This window comes from Ruditapes philippinarum, unplaced genomic scaffold (assembly GCF_026571515.1).
Source record: "Ruditapes philippinarum isolate M1 unplaced genomic scaffold, ASM2657151v2 ctg2671_1_1_1_1, whole genome shotgun sequence".
NCBI classification, from domain to species: domain Eukaryota; kingdom Metazoa; phylum Mollusca; class Bivalvia; order Venerida; family Veneridae; genus Ruditapes; species Ruditapes philippinarum.
The window spans coordinates 172644-191543 of record NW_026852213.1 but is presented as its reverse complement, the minus strand read 5'-3'; the positions used below and the strand labels follow the sequence as shown (position 1 = coordinate 191543).

Here is an 18900-nt window from a genome sequence, read left to right as displayed (position 1 = left end):
AGTTAAAGGGTTCAGTTGAATGTCATCAAACCACAAAACATCAAATCTGAAGAATAAAAGGTAGCCAAATACTGCACATTTTCAAAGATCTTAGTTTGCTTTTTACATATTGTCACCTCAGTGCAGTAACAGATTAACTCTTATAAAATTATATACTGAGTTAACCAATTACTGCACTAAGGTGACGATTTACTCCATGTATACACATGCCCTGACCATGCTGAACACTAAATGGTTGTTTTGAACATGTATAAATATCTGAAAATATCCAATGATTAGTTGTTCAATTTATATGAAGGCTTGTTTATATCATATTTCACGTGTAACTAAAAACTAGACAAAAAATAATGAAATATTTTCTTCGACTCCCTACTAAGTTCGAGTCTTGAATTACACAATTTCGACCAGAAATACAACCTTCGATAGACGTGTTGTAACTAAAATCTAAACATGAACTTTTCACTTTGAAATATCTAAGATATCAATACATCACAAAGTTGACACAATATATTTGTCAAAAAGTCAAAGATGTTACTCTTTAATTATAGGTGTGTATAATTTTAACGTTAATTCGCCATTTATATCAATTTACCGTGAGATTGTCAGCAATCTACCGCACAAGTACTGGAGCATCGGTTTACCGACCCAGTTACAGAGACAATCATGTGACATACGTGATTCTCCATCTCTGTTTCAATAATGAGGGGTCATTATCATTTAACTTACCCATTATATAGTAACACCATACACTGTGAAAAAAGAGCAACAAAAACATCACTTATTCTAATTACACTAATTTGTTCAAGTGAAAAATTTACAATTACCATTTAAGTCTTCAATTCATTGGGTTAAACGTTAAGTATTTTGACGTTAACTATGTTTTTGTGACAGTAACTGTGTTTATAGCCATCCAAGATTTATTTTCGACTTATCGTAACACTTAACCTTACAAAATAAGGGAAAAAGTACTCCTTAACAGCTGACAGAAAATTGTACTTAGTCATATGTCAGAGTTAACAGAACGAAAATTTAAAATTGTTCTGGCTTGCCTGTTAGTTATTATACACCAGCCAATTGTTATGCCAGCCCAACCCCTTGACCAAAATCAGCACACCCTTTTAAGAAGTAGGGACTTGGACTTTTGAATTCTCAAAACCCTGGTTTTTTAAAATGATTGCCCTGTGGAATCATATGGTATATAAAATCCTTTCTAAATCCCCTTATTGTATATTGGATATATCCCAAAATATATGTTGTATTTATCCACCAAACTGCATGTTGGACATATCCCCCACTATCTAGAACTAAAAAAAACACAGCATTGCTGGTACAGGTGGTAGGTATATACTTCATTTCACTGGCTTGGCACTGCACTGCCTTCAGGAGTTGGGGTTTCAAGTTAAAACTGACTAGTGTGTTTTATTCATATTCACCTGTACCTTAAAAATCACCTGTAACATATCTACTTCAATATCTTTTTTTATTACTTCTATCTGCAATTAAAAGGTTTTAGATACATTTAAAATAAAATTTGTTGATATATTGAATAAGTACACCTGAAATCTAGGAGTTAGATTCACTTTAAGCACATTATGATGCTATTAGCTCAAAATCATTTCAATTTTTTATGATAATAAAATAAATGAAAATTTACCATTAAATTTACTAAAACCTATTTGTAGTAAACATCATTCACCTGAGAAAGGACAGTTAAATAAATCACTAGTGGGGGCACCTAGTACATTACATTTACATTACTAAATATCTTGATAATGGAAATCCCAAGTACAGTCTTTAGAATACATTGTAGCTATTTTATGAAATTTCAATAAGAATTTTCTAAAATCCAGCATCCAGCCCTATAATCTGGTTTATACTGCTTAGCATTGGCTAGTCTTGGTGACGGCCTATAGTGTTAAGTTAAAACTTTGCACTAAAGTATTTTCTAATTTTACATACCAAAAATATTTCAGTCTTCATTTTGACAAAATTTATTATCTTTCTACAAAGATACTAGGGTATATTAATGCTACAATAATTAAAATATGACAATTTTATACCTAAAAACTAACAACTAAGGTATTCTAAGGTGTTCAGATAAGAAATCTGCACTACAAAATCTTTTCAATTTTTTAACCAAAAAACCGTGTACCAACATAACAGCTACAGCAAAAGAATGCAACTGACGCGAAACTATAATCCGTAACATTATAACCCAATAAAGTCTAATAACCTATCAAAAGAAAAGTAACACCCGCGATCATATTTCATAACATCGCTATAATTAATGCAATTACAACATTGTAAAATATTTATGCCCTTCTCAAAGTAGTACTACAGAACAATGATTCTTTTACTGATAAACTAATAGCCCATTTTTGCCACGGAATCTTCAAAAAAATCTTTTTATCACATAGTCAACATTAAAATATCTATGAGATCATATTTTGTTATTTTTTTGACAAGTTACTATTTAGTTCATTTAGATATTTACCTTCTATCGCAAGAATGCTTTGACGAGTGCACGGGGCGTATAGGGCGTGAACATTAAAATCTCAATGGTTTCAAATACATGCCACTTTGCGATACAAAGCTTGTACAAGACAAATTTACTCCGATTCGTGAACAAAAACAAAAGGTACACCAAATGGACACTGCTCAAGATAAAACAAAATATTCAAATGTCGTGAAAGCTGATAGGACAGTTCGATTATCTATTGTATCATTCCCTTTGACACAATTATTTACACTAAACCAGCTGTCAAAAGGTTCCACTTGTATGAAATCTTTTTGAAATGTCCGTCATAACTGTCCAACAATCATTTATACAAGTTCAAAGGTCTTCAATTTACTTATCACTGGAAGCACCTTTGCTTTTGTTTTAAATAACCGGATTATAACCCACTTGCCATTTTCACCTATTTTCCTACTCTATGACCATAAATTTGGCAATAACAAGGTGGAGGGCAAACAATTGACTTTCACACTTGTCTTTGCCACTTTCTTTATCACAGTCTATTGGTCTGTAATTTTGGGACCTCCGGGTGAGATTAATTACAATCTTCAAAGATTATAAAAATTCTTGTAATAATAATAATATGATTGACAATTTTTATTATCATAATCTAAGATTTTATTGACTATGCTCAATAGCCTTATTCCTATATACTTCGATTTCAAGTGCACCGCAAAAATTTTATCGTCCCAAAGTTAAATGCATGATTATTTATCATAGCTGAACATGAATTTTAATTACAATTTCATATGTTAAAGATTTTATAGCAATTAATTAACAGTACCTGTTGCAATCTTAAGGATCTTAAGGAAATCATTTTACCATCAACAACTTCCTGAAATTGTTCACGACTGAATACTTAAGATATTTATAAAGAAAATAACAATCACATGCATGCCAAATCTTTAAAACATTATTTTCATATGTTTGAAATGCGGAATTTCTTAGCCTGCCCATACCACCAGTGCAGACCAAGTGCAGCCTGCACATATGTGCCATCCGATCCTGGTGTGCACTGTTGGCTAATCAGTCTGTAATTATTTTGGAATTTTCCTTAAAAATAATGAATGGTTTTGTCCTAATTAAAAGATGGACAAGTCCATTTAATATATTAAGTGTGGTCAGGGTTAAATAACAATTACTTGCAGTATAATACAAAACAAAGACATCACATTTTTGCTTTATGTTTTGCTTAAAATTTCTATTTCATAAATAATAAATACTTTTGTAATTCTTAACAAGTTTACCATTGTCTTCAACGTTTCGTTAAACCCTGTAAAATACTTTTAAGTGCACAGCAAAAAGTCAGGGCCGGTTAAAAAAAATGGATACATAATGCATTAAACAATAATGTTATAATACGTGTTCTAACATACTAACACAAATAGATCACGTCTGAATTAATGAGTTAGTCTATGGGTGGCCATAATGCTTGATTGAAGACATAACATATATGAAACAATGTTGTAGAAAATTGATAATTTTGATGATGTTAAATGTCATGTACATCATGATGGGACGCTGGTTTTTATACAATCATATTCATGATTTATGATGAATTTTTGTCATTAATTGAACAATCAAGGTGTCAAAGTGAGGCAACAGGTGTTAAATAAAGCAGAGATCAATGACATGAGATGACTTTACTCTGAACTTTGTTCACTTTCATTAACAGGTGAACATGGTCACCAGCAAATACCTATGTCATAAACTAAATTTATCAGAAATTTACATCCCTTTTAATGGTTATCTAAGTTTATATAGATTGGAGCAACTAGTTGTATTTCAATCATCACCAAAACATTTGAAAATACATGTATCAGTATAATATCTACTACAGGCAATGAATGTAACTGTATAGATTGGCAAAGCCATGCCAATGCAATTTGGCATTGCTGTCTGTTAGAGTTAACTCTAAGCCTGCTGGTATTGACAGACTGAATCTACCCATGCCTCCAGTGCAGACCAAGATCAGCTGGCATGTCAGTGCTATATAATCATGGTCTACACTGTTTGCTTTCCACTGAGTTTATATTATCCCTACAAATGATAAATGGTTTTGTCCAGATGTAAAGATAAGGTACAGTATTTAAGTCAGGTAAGTGTTAAATAAGGATATATTTAATTCATAGTGTCCATTTGTTGTCTTTTGGCTTAAAATTAAATTTTATCACTCACCCATGCCGATTAATAGAATATTAAATTTGTGTAAGTTCATTACTGAATTTATTGCACTCGTTGAATAAAATAATATTATGCTCGCCAGAGGCTCACATAATATAATTTTATTCAACTCGTGCATTTAATTCATTCAATATCCTCTATTTCTTGAACATTTCAAATTTTCCAATAATTTCCATTTTTATGGAATCATAATTTATACTCACTGCCAGCAGGAATGCATTGTGGGCAACATTGTCCCGGTAGGTTTTGGATAATCTCCCCTGGTTTACACGTTTTTGAAGGACATGGTAATTTGGCACAATCGACCTCCCCGTCATCACACCGACAGCTTACGCATGGCTCAGGATTCCACTCGGTATTATGCTGCAGTTATATAATAATACATGACAACTGACATGACAACAGCTCTGTGATATACAGACATACAGTAAAACCTGTGTGAAATAACCCCCTCTTAATGTATACATCAATTAGAGGCACCGTCCCTAAATGACAAACTCTGTAATGTCTTTTCATTCTTGAATTGATATGATTTGTCAAAAAGGCATGACAGAGTTTCATCTCTCTTTATTTTAAATCAGTTGCCCATTATTCATTACAGTAACAGTGTTTAGTAATTTTGAAATATAGCAAAGATTGTCCCATAAAAATATAGGGAAATTTGAAATACTCCTGATTTTAGGGACATTAAAGTATTGAATATATTTACAAAAACTGTATAACTTGAATTTAATAACACTGCTATGTAAGAAATGCATGTATACGGGAACACTTTTTGTGTGATCTTCAATGGGTAATTCTACATAATCCTACATACTGTGAAAAAAGCAATCATTCTCCCATCGTATAGTATATTCAAGTTCCTTCCACCCATTTAAAAAAAATGGCAAAATCTAATATAATATGGACATATATATAAAGAGATGGATGTAATACCTTAAAATAAAACATTATGATTATTACTTACAGGTATATTTTGTTGTTGATATGTACATGAGGCTAGTTTAGGTTCACATTCAGGACAACAGCTGTCAGCTGATATCTCCAGGTACTCTCCCTGAAAAAAAAAGTTTAAAATATCACCAATAACTTCTGATTGCAGCCCTAAAGGGGATTTTTTACACATAAATGTAGTAGGGATACAGCAGCTGTTAATACAATTTAAATCAAAAATCTGTAACAAAAATTAAAATGATTTTATAAAAAAATAATGATTATGATATTATTGTCTTATATTGCTGTGCAGTAAGTTCAAAACATTAAAATTTGTAGTGGCCACCTGGCCATATTGATCCACCACATTAACTATATATGAGCCATTTTGCCACCAGCCACTGCAAGTTCAATCTTCAAGTGGCTAAAATAGTTGACTTACAACATTTAATATTTATACACCTGAACATTAATATATTTTTTAATATAACAGATAACTATATAAAGTTATGATTTAGATAACAACATGCCCTAGTCCATTCTCTGTAGCCGGAGAAAGATGAAAGGGAGATAATTTGACGCTGAATATAGAATTCAAGAATTATGGTACTTTCCCTATCAAAAAGACAGGCTATGAACATGTGTTTAAGAGAACGGTATCATCAATTTTACCTTGTCATAGTCACACTGTGGATCTGTACATCTGATTGTTTCACACAGTACAATAGGATCCTCACAGGTACACACCGTACAAGGTCCTGGCTGCCACACTGTGTGTTTCTGAAAATACACAATAACAGAACTCATAAATAATTGTCAAAACCAAATATTTTACATATTTTGCTCCTGAAAACAATGGCATGCACTTGGTAGGTCAATAAACAGCATATTTTTCTTTTCTTGGTACTTCATAATTATTCACCAGTCAATCTTACCTAACGCCAGTATCTGTGAATCTTCCTCGAAGAGATACATTATACAGTATAAAGCTATATCTTATAAAATGCTTTTTATAAAACTTATCAACAGCAAAATTTCATAATCTAATGGTGGAAATCTAGTACCATATTTATTTCAAGCAAACATTTTGGAAGTATTCTTTTTTCCAAAAATTGAAACAATAATTTATGCAGCAGATATATATTGTATATATATAGCTTTATACACTTAAATATATTAGATGTTCACTATTAGACTATGCTGGGTTGATTTAATACATTTGATACTCACTTGTACCAAAATTAAAAGCAGGGCAAATATAACACAACAAGTCAATGAGAAAAAAGGTTGTTGACCTAAAACACTTGTAATAGAAAAGATGCAGACACCAAATTATCTTGTAACAATTAAGAAATGCAAATAGTTATCAGGGGCGTTTAAAATTACTCCACACTTAGTCATCTTAAAAAGAGTAAAGTATCACAAATTACATAAGTCATGTGACATAGATAAATAAATGCCAAAGATAAAAAAACTGTTACTATCTATGTTGACAAGGTATTAGTACAACCTGGCACTACATTTATATTTTTTTGCAATTTTCAAATTTTATTTTTTTCCGCCACAGTTTTGTTTGCCAGTATCTAAATAATCTAAATAATCTTGATACAGGGCGACACCATGCAAAAAGCTATAAATCATATTAGATATTACACATTATCATGATGTGCAAATTGAATAGACAAACTATTTTATGAAATAAAGTTATGATAGATATAAAAATATGACCAGGTGTTTATGACAATTAGATCAGCCTTAAAAAATGTCTTAAAATATTTTGATAGCAGGTCAGTATAACAAAACCTTCAGGCACGGTGCCAGGCCTGGAGACATTAAAGCAACTATCTCACAGATAGGTAGAATAATTACAACATTATAAGTCAGATATGTTTGTTTGTTTGATTGGGTTTTACGTCACACCAACACAGTATAGATCATTTGGCGACGTTCCAGCTTTACTGGTTGAGGAAGACCTTAGGTGCCTTTCCGTGCATTATTTCAGGCATAAACGGGCAACTAAGTAGAACCAGTAGAATTTTTTTTAAAGTGTGACATCATAGTTAATAGCTATATAATATGTACTTTAATAGTGTTTTTTATTTTACTATTATAATAGCTTTGAAAAAGTAGTTCTTCATGTGAGGATACCAGGTTATGAAAAGTTTATGGTGCTGCTCTGTTGTACCGGTTCTGACTGAAATTATGCTCTGAGGATCATGTCCAAAGTTTTCCTCAGCACCAGTTTAGCTAGAAAATCATCCTTTGATTTTTACAGTGATTGTTTGACATAACCACAAAACATCTAAATATTCTTACAATTTCATTAAATTTCAAGCGAGAAATTAGAACTGTGAACAAGTGTAATTGATTAGCCCTACATTTATTGAAGAAGGAACTGTTCATTTTTTTTTACAAGGGTTTTATATCATAATGCTAGTATTTGAAGCCAACAGTCTAGCTTAAGAGTCTGGTCAGACTTTAAGGAATTTGGCAGGCCTAAATCTTACAAAACTGGAGATTCATAGCATTAAATAATTGTGAAATGAAATCATCTTGTCAAATCTATGCCATCTGCTATGACAACAACCTTCATGGCATTAAAACTGGCAATGATAGGGTTCAGCATTTTTAATTCCATATCAAATTAACAAAAAGTGCAAAATATTTCAAAACATGAACATTTTTGATGCATATAAAACTTTATTCACAATTTTTTTTACAAGCCCCATAAAAATCAAGAAACTGAATAAACCATATTAAAAAAATTATCTTGAATTTTTTGTATTTTCCTGACTAAAAATATATTTATCAGATACTTCCTTACCAGTTTATTATGTGACAAAGTTTATAAAGATTTCAATTTTATTGAATTCTTTTCTTGAATGAATATTTTATAGTTTCCTTAAAAAAAGATGCTAATAAAAGACCTAACAAATATTTTTCATTATATTTTCTATTACCATCTGTGAAAGTTTCTCTTTTTCTTGGTGTTTTTTTTTTCGTATTTTACTTATTTATTTTTTTGCTGACATAAAGAAAAGTGCAGTTTAGAGGTCTGACCCTTTTCTAAACCCCTGATTAGGTTTGAATAGTTTTTATTACCGTTACATAACTTTACCTCTTCAACCGCTTTTTTTTATCATATAGGAGTAATAATTTTACTGTGAGTAATTCCATCTGGTAAAAATTCTCTTAAACTTTTTTTAAATAAATTTCAAATATAAAGAATGTAATGATGATGTACTCACATCACTATAAAATGTGGTTTTATTTAAACCAAAATTTTTGCACACTCAGCAAAAAAAAAGAAAAAGACACTGTTTCATGCTTAAGGTATGCATTACTCCCCACATCTGGTATATAACTTTTTTGTGACACTGTCCTGATCTACAACTATGTTATTTGTCACTATAGATTCTCAGATTTCTAAAAGAGCAGCAAAAAAACCCTTAATATTCAACTAATAAATGCTGGTGACTTGTGACTCACACTTTACTAATGACCTCCGAAAGGGTTATCTGATGTACTGTGCAACAAAAATATTTGGAAAAAAAAAAAAAAAACTAGAAATGTGTCATCATGCCACGGATGCCCCCGCATGCAGCCAAAATTTCAGATGTTATTATATTTAGTTCCAAATTTGTTTGCACAAATTATTGTTTTCATTTTAAGTTCAAAGCCCTTAAAACTTTTCAATGTTAACACAAACCATTTTCATACAATGTTCAAAGCACTGAAATTATTCAGTCTTAACCTTTTGAAAATAGCATATTTCATATTTGTAGCCAAAATAATGGCTACATACATTTCCACAAAAGTATGAGTGCTGAATCTGAAAGTTCAAAATTTTTTCCAATATTCAAGAAAGATAAGTTTGTCCAAAATCATTGAACCACAACCAAATTCAAACTTAAACTGCCTATTCCTAAGATGTATCTATATTATTTTCGAAGTGAAAGGGACATAACTCTGCCAAAAAATCATCGAACCATGACCAAATTCCAACTTGACCTGCCCATTCATTTGACATATCCATATGTCAAATTTTAGTTGAATATGTAACACTGTTGGGTAGATAATGAACAGAAACTGTAAATTTCATATTTTTTTCGGAGTGAAAAGGGCATTACTCTGCCAAAAATTATTGAACCATGACCAAATTCGAACTTGACCTTGGCATTCCAAAAAAATATCCATATGTCAAATTTGAGTTGAATGTGTTGTACTGTTGGGGAGATAATAAACAGAAACTGAAAATTTCATATTATTTTCAAAGTAAAAGGAGCATAAAAACTCTGCCAAAATCATCGAACCATGACCAAATTCAAACTTGACCTGTATTTTCTCATGACATATCCATATGTCAAATTTGAGTTGAATGTGTTGTACCGTTGGGGAGATAATGAACGGAAACTGAAAATTTCATATTATTTTCAAAGTAAAAGGGGCATAACTCTGCCAAAAATCATCGAATCATGACCAAATTCGAACTTGACCTGTATTTTCTCATGACATATCCATATGTCAAATTTGAGTTGAATGTGTTGTACGGTTGGGGAGATAATAAACGGAACCTGAAAATTTCATATTATTTTCAAAGTAAAAGGGGCATAACTCTGCCAAAAATCGTTGAACCATGACCAAATTCGAACTTGACCTGTATTTTCTCATGACATATCCATATGTCAAATTTGAGTTGAATGTGTTGTACCATTGGGGAGATAATGAACGGAAACTGAAAATTTCATATTATTTTCAAAGTAAAAGGGGCATAACTCTGCCAAAAATCATCGAATCATGACCAAATTCGAACTTGACCTGTATTTTCTCATGACATATCCATATGTCAAATTTGAGTTGAATGTGTTGTATGGTTGGGGAGATAATAAACAGAACCTGAAAATTTCATATTATTTTCAAAGTAAAAGGGGCATAACTCTGCCAAAAATCGTTGAACCATGACCAAATTCGAACTTGACCTGTATTTTCTCATGACATATCCATATGTCAAATTTGAGTTGAATGTGTTGTACCGTTGGGGAGATAATGAACGGAAACTGAAAATTTCATATTATTTTCAAAGTAAAAGGGGCATAACTCTGCCAAAAATCATCGAACCATGACCAAATTCGAACTTGACCTGTATTTTCTCATGACATATCCATATGTCAAATTTGAGTTGAATATGTGCAACGGTTACTAAGATAATGAACGGAAACTGATGATGACGGAATGACAGAATGACGGAAGGACGGAATGACGGAAGGACGGAATGACGGAAGGACGGAAGGACGGAATGACGGAAGGACGGAATAGGGTAACACTATATGCCCCGGCCATTACATGGCGGGGGCATAATTATAAAAATTCCATCTGGAGACCCTGTTATCTAAATATCAACAACAACTAGGGAGACATCATTAAAATGCTGTTGGAAAGTAAAAGCACTTTCAAATTACAAAACCTGTAAAGGTGTCAAAAATTTAAAATATATGGAAGAAAATATATCAGGGTCCAACAAAGATTGTTATTTACCCCTATAAGTTCCTATAGTGCCCCTGTAACCTGGTAAATTTTAAAAGTGGGACTTTTATTTGCGCGTATTTATGACAGGTAATAAAATAGAAAAAAACAAATCAAGCCTTTGATTACTGTCTTTGTACTCGTTTTTTACAGACCTCAACTCAAGTACCTAGACACCCTGAAAACACCCTGAACTTAACTTTTTGATAAATTACAATTTAATATACCCCTATCATATGATATATCTACAGTGATTGACATAAGGACTTAAAGTTTGTAAACTGAGACTTCCTAAACAAAACTCTACGTCTCTGTATATAGATATATTGTTGGCTTTTTGTGAAAACAACATACACAAAGCTAGAATACTGTCTCACTATATCAATCATTCAGAAAAAATAACAAATTTTTAAAAAAGTTTAACATAAAATTTTGTTAAAGGACAAAACTATGTAAAACTGAAAGCCCAGTGGGTTTTAATTTACTTTTAAAATTTTGGGTTTTCAGCTTGTAAAAAAATGTACAAATTTTCCCCATGTTTTTGCGTACATTTGATTTTAAAGGGTAACAAAAAATTTAAATTTTTTAATAAAAAATTTTTAAAAAATTTACTTTAAAAATTCCATTAGTAATAAAAACTTAAAATAATTATTTTCAGTGATGGTATTGTGTGCTACCATGAAAAAGACAAGACAACCATAAATTTTAACACCTCTGATCATTACAATAATGAATCCAATATATATTTTGGCCTCTAATATTTGTCCTACACTCCAATATAAGTCTTTGGCCTCTAATATATGTCCTACACTCCAATATAAGCCATTAGCCTCTAATATTTGTCCTACACTCCAATATAAGCCATTAGCCTCTAATATATGTCCTACACTCCAATATAAGCCATTAGCCTTTAATATATGTCATAGACTCCAATATAAGTCTTTGGCCTCTAATGTTTTGTCCTACACTCAAATATAAGCCATTAGCCTCTAATATTTGTCCTACATTCCAATATAAACCATTAGCCTCTAATATTTGCCAACTCCAAAAAAAAATTTACCCTTTAATAAAATGTCCAAACACTCCAATATAACCCCCTTTAAACCCTCTAATTTACCTACCACCCAAAACCAAAGCCATTTAGCCTTAATTTGTATAACCCCAAAATATGAAGTTTTTGGGCCTCTAATTTTTTGTCCTACACCCCAAATAAAACCCCTTTAAGCCCTAATTTTTGGTTCCTACTTTCCCAATATAAACCATTAGCCTCTAATTTTTTTCCTTACACTCCAATATAACCTTTAAAGGCCTTTAATATAGGTCACAGATTTAATATTTTTTTTTGGGGGCCTTCTTAATTTATATGTCCTAGACCCCCCAACTTTTAATTTTTTGGCCTTTTAAATAAAATTTTAAAATTGTCTTAACTCCAAAAAACCCAAAAACCCCCCTCTAAAATACATCATAGACTCCAATGTAAGCCTTTGGCCTCTAATATATGTCCTAGACTCCAACATAAGCTATTGGCCTCTAATATTTGTCCTAGACTCTAATATAAGCCTTTGGCCTCTTAATATTTGTCCTACATTCCAATATAAGCCTTAGGCCTCTTATATATGTCCTAGACTCTAATACAAGCCTTTGGTCTCTAATATAATTATGTCCTACACTCCAATATAAGTCTTTGGCCTCTAATTTTTTTGACTATACTCCATTATAAATCTTTGGCCTCTAATATATGTCCTGCACTCCAATATCAGCCTTTGACCTCTAATATATATATCCTAGACTCTAATACAAGTCTTTGACCTCTAATATATGTCCTAGACTCCAATATAAGTCATTGGTCTCTAATATATGTCCTAGACTCTAATGTAAGCCTTTGGCCTCTAATATTTGTCTTGACTCCAATGTAAGCCATTGGCCTCTAATATATGTCCTAGACTCCAATATAGGCCATTAGCCTCTAATATATGTCAGACTCCAATATAAGCCATTAGCCTCTAATATTTGTCCTACACTCCAATATAAGCCATTAGCCTTTAATATATTAATATATGTCATAGACTCCAATATAAGCCATAAGCCTCTAATGTTTTGTCCTACACTCCAATATAAGCCATTAGCCTTCAATATATTAATATATGTCATAGACTCCAATATAAGCCATAAGCCTCTAATGTTTTGTCCTACACTCCAATATAAGTCTTTGGCCTCTAAAATATGTCATAGACTCCAATATAACCATTAGCCTTTTAATATATGTATAGACTCCAATATAAGTCTTTTGGCCTCTAATATATTCCTAGACTCCAACTAATCTTTGGCCTTTATAAAAATTATAGGTCTTAACTCCAATATAAGCCATTAAAGCCTCTAATGTTTTGGTCCTACACTCCAAAATAGAAGCCATTTAGCCTTCAAATATTAAAATATGTAAGACCCATATAACCAAAGCCCAAATTTTTGTTTTTAACTCCAAATAAGCTTTGGGCCTCAAAATATTCTAGACTCAATATAACCCATTACCTTTTAAATATATTCTAGACTCCAATATAATCTTTGGCCCCTCTAATATATGCCTAGACTCCAAATAAGTCTTTGCCTCTTTATAATTATATTCTTGACCCCAATATAACCCCATTAGCCTTTTTAATATACATCATAGACTCCAAAAACCTTTTGGGGCTTAATATTTTCCAGATCAACATAAGCTTTTTCCCCTCTAATATTTTCCTAGACTCTAATAAAGCCTTTGGCCCCTTTTTAAATTTCCCCTACATTAAAAATATACCTTAGCCTCTATATATTATAGATTTCTAATACAAGCCTTTGGTCTCTAATATAATTATGTCCTACACTCCAATATAAGTCTTTGGCCTCTAATTTTTTGACTATACTCCAATATAAATCTTTGGCCTCTAATATATGTCCTGCACTCCAATATCAGCCTTTGACCTCTAATATATATATCCTAGACTATAATACAAGTCTTTGACCTCTAATATATGTCCTAGACTCCAATATAAGTCATTGGTCTCTAATATATGTCCTAGACTCTAATGTAATTAGCCTTTGACCTCTAATATTTGTCTTGACTCCAATGTAAGCCATTGGCCTCTAATATATGTCCTAGACTCTAATGTAAGCCTTTGACCTCTAATATTTGTCTAGATTCCAATATAAGCCTTTGGCCTCTCATATTTGTCCTAGACTATTATGTAAGTGTTTGGCCTCTAATATTTGTCTAGACTCCAATATAAGCCTTTGGCCTCTCATATTTGTCCAGGGTATGCTCTAATGTAAGTCTTTGGCCTCTTATATTTATCTTGACTCCAATATAAGCCATTGGCCTCTAATATATGTCCTACACTCTAATATAAGCCTTTGGTCTCTACTATATGTCCTTGACTTTAATATAAGCCTTTGGTCTCCAATAAATGTCCTTAGACTCCAATTTAAGCCTTTGGAAGCCAATATACATTCTTGAACTCCATATAAATCTAAAATATATAAACCCTCCCATTTCTTTGGTCTACAAAAATAGTATTTGGTCTGCAATACAAGTCTTTAGTCTCAAATACAAACCTTTGGTATCAAGTATAAGTCTATAGTCCATAGAATAGATCTTTTGGTCTCGATTTTAATAGTCTTTGGTCTGCAAATGAAGTTGTTGATTTCCAATTTTATTCTATAGTCTCTTTATGTAAATTTCTGGTCTCATATGACTGATTATTAGAAGACAAATAGTTTCTTTTGTAGTAAATATTGATGATAAACAATTTCATGTTTACAAGTATTAATATGCCATAAAAACCATGGTTCCACTTAAAGAAATAAAATTCCATATTCAAGTTCAAATTTTACAAAACTCATAACAATTTAACCTTTCACGCAGAACTATTGAAATATTAAAGGGAGATAATTGTAATGATTTCATTTCACACACAGGCATTAAATTTTCTACCTTTTCTACTTTCACAAATCCATGTTTTTTTTTATTTGTTTAACAAATGCTTATCAAGTGGGTAATTGAACAGCTAAGTTCACGAAAAAGCAATTTTACCGTGTTTTTCTGGCTTTAATATCAGATTTACACGTTTAATATAAATCTTTAAATGTTAACAAATGCAATAGACTGTCAATTACAAAGATCTTCTATGGCAAGATCTGCATTCCTATGTCTTACTGTTATCGCAGTAGGAAATGCCGACATTGGCGTATTTTTTGAAGTACTGATAGTGCTAATATCAACAGCGAGGTATACGTCTGAACAATTTTCTATCAAAGAAGATCATGCGAGATTTAGCGTGAATTATCTACCTTTACCAAAAATGACTCAGCATAAATATTTTAAATTTTAACTTATTCCTTAAAATACTTATTTTGTATAATGAATTTGCCTTGCTTTGAATTTGAAACAGTCTGTCAAAAGTTTTACATGATTTTCAATTTTGAAATCTAAAAATTCAGCTTCCAACAGTTTAAAAAAAGAAAAAAAACTAAGGGAGGTAACTCTAAAATATATCATCGAGGAGGTTGACTACAATACTAATAGCGTAAATATAAAAATTTTACTCTACTTTAATCTCATTAAAATTGCATTAAAACTAACATCTGCTCTATCTTTTAACAGGAAAGGACATTAAAAATGCATTTACATATGATGAAATGGTTGCTAAGTAACTATAAATCATATGTAAATTAATGTCATGATAAGATAACTGTTACAATATTATAAGCATGTAATGTGTTTCTATAATTATAAGTAGGTAATAAGATCATGTTGTTTTTTTTTTAATTGGTCTCAAAAAAAGTTTTTAAAAAATTACTTATGTTGAGAAATAAAGTTTAGATTCTTATGCAATTTGCAATTACGTAATCAATTTTGTGAATGTATTTGATCCTTATAAAAGTTATGGTTTGATGGAAATATTTGAAGGTCTGGTGAAACACCAGACATAGCTTTCATTTGCCAAGGTGGGCATGCATTTTTTTAATTTTTATGAACACATTAAGAAAACATGAAAGTTAACACGGTTCTGACTAACTCAAACACCCGACACCAGTTTCAGTATGGTCTGGACGCCTGCTTTTGTGTGGTTGACAAAGAATTTCCTCTCCCATCAATCTTTGTTACGAAGGCGAGCAGTACCTCAAACAATTACAGGTCATGTACAGATTACTATCTTCATATATCTAAAGTTACGATAAATAAAAAACCAAACATAGCTCGATATCAAAAATAACTTGCAACATCATCCATTATAAACATATTAATGACATAAAATTTATCTGGGGAATAAAACTTGTCATAAGTAATGATTACGAGAGAGTATAAAAAGAAAGAAAAGAGTATAAATGTGGAACAATAAACATCATATTACACTCATTAAATGTGATCCTAATCTATGACAGTTATCATCATAACAAGTCAATATTCAACTAGTGTATAAATGTACTATTACTGACATAGGATGATTTGGCAGTAATTTGACCAAAGACTACTTAATTAATTTTCTAAAGTTTCATCTATTTCTGAGAAATTTTAACAATCAGAAGTATAGTATAGGGTATATCGGTAATTTTCAAAAAAATCACCCTGATGGCATAGTTGTAATTTACAGCAGTTACATGCAAACAAATAACAGAATATATATTACAATTATTTGGTCGAATGCTGTTGTTCCATAACTTGAGCGGATAGCAATATATAGTATGGTGAGGCAAGGCATGGATGTGCAGGCTGGCCTAGCTGATGATATATAGGTCTTTTATTTTCACTTTTATTTTCTAATTATCGTTAAAAAAAACCACAGTTGGCTGTCAATTAACCAATAATCATTACAAAACATGCAAGGTTATTCTATAGGTATACGGACACCTGTTTAACCAGATGATACAACATGGAACAAGCAGCAGATCTACAATTCCGCATATCTTATGCTTCATTAAATCTACAAAATTGCCAGCCAATATCATTTTGGCATTTTTATTTTTAGTAAAACATGTTAATAACTATTTAATTTAACTTAATTGGCGCATCAAAAAAAATATTTAAAAACAAAAATCATGGTATTTCATTGTGAGAATAATCAAATAATTAAGATATATAACACATATGTTAATATTAAAGTTTCTGTATTTGTTTTCTCTATACCCGCAAGATAATACTAAGGCATACAATATTGACAAAAATATTTTAATTTTACCTATAATTTTACCATATACATGTATACGGAATATTGTATTGTAGTAGCTTTCTGAGGCTCTGTATTTTGCTACGAGCAGCGGTGGAAAATTAATATCTCGCGAGACCGAAGGTCGAGCGAGATATCAATTTTACAACGTTGCGAGTAGAAAAATACATAGTCTCAGAAAGCTACTACAACATAATTTTCCTTCTATTATATACCTTTTCGTTTTATTCAGAAAATGAAATGTAGTTAACAAGTCAAGAAATAAATTCATGACTGACGGTTGAATACGTAATTCTTGCAAATAGGCCACGCCTTTAATAATTTTGGTTCCCGTTTCCAAATGCAACGTTATAACACAGCTAAGATCATAAACAATGTCAAAAATAGTCCGGCACTTCCATATATGGTACCGTATTTGTCACTAACATAATACGGAAATTTCTATCCGTTGAAGCGTATTTGCGCTTCAATATTTGCATGTATTTTAGGGAGAAAATTTATAGGTATATAATAAATCAATATATCAACATTTTTTACATGATATTTTCATCTTTAAATACCGAAACAGACAGCTGAGATACAAGACTATAAGTATTATAAATTTATATATAGTATTTACAATGCTGACAAAAATAGTGACTGATTAAAAAGTGACTGATTAAATTTGATAAGTTGGGAATACAGCATAAAATAATAAAATTGAGCATTGAATTAACAGTTTAGTACAGGTTTGCCTGCTTCTTTGCAAGCATTTAAAGTACCGGTATTACATAATACACTCTAAGAACCTATATAAAGTATACAGATCATAAATACCATTCCTGTGGTGCTATGCAGAGAGGCATATTTGCATATCCACTAAACAAGCAATATTTTACATAAATAACACAATTCAATGACCTCTGAAATAGCTAAATACAGAAATGTTTGTTCTTTTACATTCTTTAATACGTTTTTTTACAATTTTCAAGTATTGAACAAATACTCTCTTACGATATGTTTCACGTGTTTTCTTATTTGCATTTACAATTCGATGGCCTGGAATTTAACGTGAACTTTTTAAAACAATACAGCGGTTGTTTTCAATGCACATTTACATTTAATGCATCACTTATCCAGCCAAAAACTGCGCAAACAATTTAGACTAATTTTGCACTTTTTTATCAATTAAATAAGACAAATTTGCAAAGTTTTCACGTATGGCAGGTGGATTTAATCGCATGTCATCAAACAGAGGCATTTATCGCCAGAATAAAGATTAGTAAATTTCTGACAGAAATTTCATTCATGAAATGCGTTCAAAAAGAGCGTGTAATTTTTAATTACAGGCAACTAAAAAGGGCCGAACCAATTTGTTCACACTATTTTATGCAAAAACAATGAAATCTGATCAAATGGGTGCATAGTTTATTACAGTAAAGTGAACAGATGCAATGTGCTGAAATGTATAAAATTTCAAGCAAACATTAGAAATATATTGGTTAACTCTTGAGAGAAAAACTATCAAAATCATATACCGGTAAGGAAACTATTTGTTACAACTGC

General features: G+C 31.3%; 1 protein-coding gene across 1 annotated transcript in view; it reads right to left on the bottom strand.

The window, feature by feature from the left end:
• The window catches only part of LOC132752671 (extracellular matrix organizing protein FRAS1-like), a 133509-nt gene that overhangs the window by 54579 nt on the left and 60030 nt on the right, over window positions 1-18900 (bottom strand). Inside the window, exons 3-5 of the mRNA XM_060743034.1 lie at window positions 6305-6412; window positions 5667-5756; window positions 4903-5062 (exon numbers count right to left, since the gene is read on the bottom strand). Coding sequence (XP_060599017.1) covers window positions 4903-5062; window positions 5667-5756; window positions 6305-6412 — 358 coding nt within the window. The remainder of the gene's footprint in view (window positions 1-4902; window positions 5063-5666; window positions 5757-6304; window positions 6413-18900) is intronic.